At 33.5% G+C, this 5,649-nt stretch overlaps 1 protein-coding gene across 1 annotated transcript; it reads right to left on the reverse strand.

Annotated features, from left to right (window-relative positions):
* Positions 1 to 1,425: 1,425 nt before the first annotated feature.
* Positions 1,426 to 2,916, reverse strand: LOC132630904 (uncharacterized). Its single transcript, XM_060346485.1, has 3 exons — positions 2,628 to 2,916; positions 1,881 to 2,491; positions 1,426 to 1,563 (listed from the first exon to the last, which is right to left on the reverse strand). Exons 1-3 carry the CDS (start codon positions 2,914 to 2,916, stop codon positions 1,426 to 1,428), a joined length of 1,038 nt encoding a protein of 345 aa, XP_060202468.1.
* Positions 2,917 to 5,649: the final 2,733 nt, after the last annotated feature.

Genomic DNA, 5,649 nt, shown 5'->3' on the forward strand with positions numbered 1-5,649 from the left:
TCATACAAGGGCAAACAACAGACTGATGAATTTGATGTCATGTATGTGAACGACTTGCCACAACAAGCCTCTGGCAGCATGTATGTATTTCAACATCATAGTTCCATTTTTGTTTTTGCAAAATTCTCAACCAATAATCATTTTTTTTTTCATTTTTCAGGGATTGTGGTGTGTATGTTGCCGCATTTGCTGAATACTTTTGTTCTGGACGAGGCGTTCCATATGAAATTGATGCAGAATCACTACGTAATAGATACGGGGCATTACTATGGAAATACGGATGGCAAAAGGCTGATTTGAATGCCTTTAGTGACAATGAACTGCCGCCAAGACCAGTTAGGCCTGCCATAGATTACAACGCGGTCGACACAGTAGTTGTTAATTAGTCCACTAGGTTTTAATGTTGAATTGTTTTTCACAGTATTGTTTTGCTGACCATTTTTGTACATTTTGTTGTGTTGTTTTGTTAAGAATTGACAAATTGCAATGTTTTTTCATCAATGACTTAACTAATTTCTTTCATGACTTTTTTTTTTTGTTTAAGTCTCCCATATTTATATTTATCGTTTAATGAAAACAACTTCTGGTGTATCTCAATATATTCCAATGTTATATACCCACTCTTCAATTCGACAAATTATTCCAAGTGAACTGGAATAATTCTGGTGTATTTCAATGTATTCCAGTTGACAAATTGCAGTGTTTTTTCATCAATGACTTAACTAATTTCTATCACGACTATTTTTTGATTCAGCCTCTCATATTTACATTTATTGTTTTAATGAAAACAACTTTGTGGTGTTTTTCAATGTATTCCAATGTATATACCCACTCTGCATTTTTTATGAAACAATTTCGGATATATTTCATTGTATTCCTGTGTATATAGGCCTAATGCAACTTAATATTTCTTAAATATTTTCACTCATATTTCATTGTATTGTTCTAAGTTAATATGTATTTATTCATTTTAACGTCCGTTAACACCGAATTGTATGCAATATTATTATGAAAATAAAGGACAAAAAGTGCAGAATACAACGATGAACCAAAAATTTCTTTATTTAATATTTTTGGGGATAAGTGTTTTTTTTTAAAAAAAAATAATTACAATCTAAACATCTACTTCTTACGTGGCTCATTAGAACAAGAACGTCTATTGTGACCAAGACGTCCACAAGTACTACAAGCATTCCTACGTTTACCAATCATCGTCTCCATTAATGGTTTATCTCGCTTCTTCTTTGGCCTTCCCGGGGGTCTCTTGTATCTTGGTGGCAAAACAACTTCATCGCATATGTGTTTGGGAATATTCCACTCACTCTCGTCAGGCAGAGGATCCACAGGCACATCATACGTCTTAATCACTGTCTTTGGTTTGAATAGGTCGGAGCAATATTCATCAGGCATAAGACTTTTACTCTTCTATACAGCCCATGCATGTGGACATGGTATCTCGTCCATTTGGAACATTCGACAACTGCATGTTTTCTTTTTAAGATCAATTATGAAACGCCTTGCCTCATCATTTACGGCATACACATATTCAATTGATGGTTCAACCTAATCAAGAAGAAATGTGTCAGACCAGAATACATTGAATATTAACAACGATAAGTAATATGAAATACATGGAAATATACAATCCGAACAGAATTACTTAAGTACCTTCTAAAATATACTGAAATATATTGAAATATATGTAGGCAGACTTCAACAAAATAAACAGTAACATACCGTAATGGAAATATACAATCCAAACAGAATTACTTAATATGAAATACATGGAAATATACAATCCAAACAGAATTACTTAAGTACCTTCTAAAATATACTGAAATATATGTAGGCAGACTTCAACAAAATAAACAGTAACATACCGTCATACGTAGAGATTTACGTTCGTTTATTGATAATAATTGCTGGAATGCTTTTCCAAGTGTTGTGAATGTGTATGTACCGTTCCTCTTATTAGTGCAATTCCATCTCCCAAACATCTTCCTCACTTCTTCAAGAAAATCGAAAACAGGCAACTCTCTTGCTACTACCAATTTTTCATTAATACATTCGGCTATATTTGAGGTCATTGTCCATCCTCTGTTAACCGGTGAATACAGTCGAGCCCACTTTTCCCTTCCAGCATCCTCCAAGTACTCTTTTACCCGAAAATCAACCTTCTTAATCTTCTCCATCAGCTTATCAAACTCAGCCTGTGTGTATGCTTTTGCAAGTGCATAGAATACAAGACTCAATACTTCACCATTCGACTTGTATTTCGTGGTCACATTTTTCCATAAATGCCATATGCACGCCAAATGTGGCACAGTTGGATATACTCTAGACACCGCCTTAATGATGCTCTCATGTCTGTCTGATAGAACACACATGTTATCCCTATTCCCATAAGCTTGTTTGAACTGCTCAAAGAACCAAGTCCAAGACTTATCGTTCCCTGAATCTATCACACCATATGCCAATGGTAGAATATTACCTGCACAAACATGTTTTGTGTATTTTTACAGTGAAATATAGCGTAAATCATATTGGAAATACACTGGAACTAGAATGAAATACAACGAAATATACCAAAAGCAGAAAAAAATGTATTTAAACATGTTGGCACCTACCTGCACCATCCAACGTGCTGGCTGATACAAAAGTACCGTTATATGTAGTTTTAAGGTGGGAACCATCTACTACAACTATTGGTCTACAACACTCGAAGCCTTTCATGAACGCTTTAAGTGCTATAAACAAATACAAGAACTCATTTTGTTGTGATTTGTGCATTCTCACATGTGATCTAGGGTATGTTTTATCCAATATGTACACATATCCCGGTAACTTCTTGTATGATTCTATTGGTTCCCCTCTTAATTCATTCATTGCCTTTTCTCTAGCCCTCCAGGCCGTCATATAAGAAACATCAACACCATACTCATTTTTTACGTCGTCTACTATATCACCAGGTGTATATTTCCTCTTGTGATTTGCTATTTTTGGCTTAACAACTGACGCCCCAATCAATCAACTTGTTGCTTGCCTTTGGGAATACACATTGTCCTTCAATGGACACGTATGTTCTTCATGAAAAGATCTCACTCTGAACATTTCAGAGTTCGCAATACTTGAAGCTCTGAATTTCCAATGACAATCAGTTGAACAGTATACCAGAGTGTAACTACATAAACCAATACAAAAAACAGTCGGTAAGAAGTTTCAAACACATACACGATCCTAAATACATTGCCTTTATATACTGAAATGGTTACATAATGGAATTAAATAATACAAACAACACGTATTTCAATGTATTTAATTAAATCCAACTGAAATATAATGTCACTACAACAGTTTATGTCACAGTATTTCATAGTATATTTCAATGTATTTCATAGTTTTTCGGACTAACATACCTTATGGCATTCGACCTCTCTGTCCTGAAATTGAATCTTTTGCGAATTGCATAATTCGCCATAACATTCTTCAAAGTGTCCTTATCTTTGTAGATTTGATCAACAAAAACATCCTTATGTTCCTTGTTCGAAATTATCAAGTTATCGTTGTTTTCAAATAAAACAACAGCCTTAGCACAATCCGACGCATCCAAATCATTTGAATTAACTACGTCCATAGCATGCATATAATCATTAAATTCAAGTTGAAACATATCGTCTCCAACTGCAGATTCGCCCGACACAAAATTCTCAAGATCATTATCAGTTATGCTAACGCACAACGGATATGCTTCAAATCCCTTGTTTTCTCTCTTAAGCTCAACATACACCCTTACTCCCATATTGTTGCGTATTTCCATTGGCATATTGTCTCCTTCAACAACATATTTTATTGATATCGTTTTCCTGCTAATATCAACACCTAACTGAATTGCTATAGTTTCAACCAAATCACCGTATGAACAATAATCTTTGAAGACAACTGCGTCTAGTTTGTAATTAACAAAGCAATTCTGTTCATTCCAAAAACCGGAGTGTCTAATCACTGTTGTTATGCTTGACATGTTTCGTTTTGATAATTCAACAAAACTAGAAGAACAGCGACTGCATTGGAAAAAAAAAACATCGTTCCAATCACATAAAATTGAATCAAAAAACAATCTCACACAAATCATTGAAAATTTGAAACATACCTTTTGTAGAATCTAAAATACAAATCTGATCTTCACTAAAATTCCATATATACACTCGTTCGTATCTTATTGAGTGTATTTCAACTTGCTTTTGAAGAATTCGAATGTAGAAAACAGAGCTCAAAGAGATTCTTCTGTAGTTGGAAGTTTTTAGATTTTTAGTATTTTTTGAATTCAAAAAGTTTTGATTGTGATAAAAGTGGAGAGAGATACGTAGGCAGTTATGGAAGAACATTCGTTACGCGTGATTAATGGGAAGATTTAAACTGAATCCCTGAATTTTTTTAAAAAAATTCTTTTCCATAAATACGGCCTAATTTTACTCACCAGTGTCGTGCGTTTCTTGTATTTCACTATATTTCAAAAAAATGAAATACACGCGTTTTAACTGAAAAACCAGCTACGCTTAATAAATAACAATTTTATAGCTATTTCTTGTTACAAGCTACTAAAAGGTAGCTATTTATGTAAGTTTTACTTTTATATTTTGAATTTGGGCCCGAGCTTAGCACGGGCCTTGGGTAACTAGTCTCCCAAATAAACAAAGAAATAAAAATATTTATATCTAACAATCAGTTTTATTATTAATTTTTAACAAATATGCAAATTCTCATGAATTATCTATGCTTACTGCACTACGAAAAGGCAAAACTTACAAAGTATCATCGCATTACATAATGTCAAAAGTTGTGCTGACTGAGTATTTATGGATGTGCCCAATACAATATTTTACACAAAATTTCTAAAGACTGACATGACAACGCACGTCTATAACAAAATATTGATCGATCAAATAACCTTAAAATATTGAACGACTTTTATATCCTTACAATCACTACTAAAGTTTCTAATCACTAATCCTATTTCTGTTGAACTAACTGAAGAACATCTATTACTACTGACATTACTAATTACTAATAAAGAAACCTATTGTTATTCTATTACAAGGTTAGAGCCGCATGGCTACATTAAGGATCAACTGTGTACATTATTACGTGATTACGAATACATAAAGAAAATAGCACTTTTTCGTGTAAACACTGCTCTCAATTTTTTTGTATGCCATTGACCTATAACGTTTCAATTTTACTTAGTTGTAATTGTTTACTTTTACATATTTTGTGCGTCATGTGGTTGCTCTAAATTGTTAATAAGAATATTTTTATCCTGAAAATTAATTTTACACTCTTCTTCAAGAACTTATGAATTGAATTTGCACATCGCAATGTGATCGTACCACTCTCAGTGACAAACAACAATAGACAGAATGCACTTCATATAAAAAAATGGAAATACATAAACTTGTTTGTTTTTTTGGGGTGGGGGTGGGGGTGGGGGGGGGGGGGGAAGGGGGAAAATTACGTAATATTTTATACGGAGTATATTTTTTGACAAAATATAATATTCAATACATGAGCAAAATTTCAATGGACAATGATAGCTAATCATGGGCAAAAATAAGCTGGCAAGACTATATAGAAAAGTAACTTCGGGTAAAG

This window comes from Lycium barbarum, chromosome 3 (assembly GCF_019175385.1).
Source record: "Lycium barbarum isolate Lr01 chromosome 3, ASM1917538v2, whole genome shotgun sequence".
NCBI lineage: Eukaryota > Viridiplantae > Streptophyta > Magnoliopsida > Solanales > Solanaceae > Lycium > Lycium barbarum.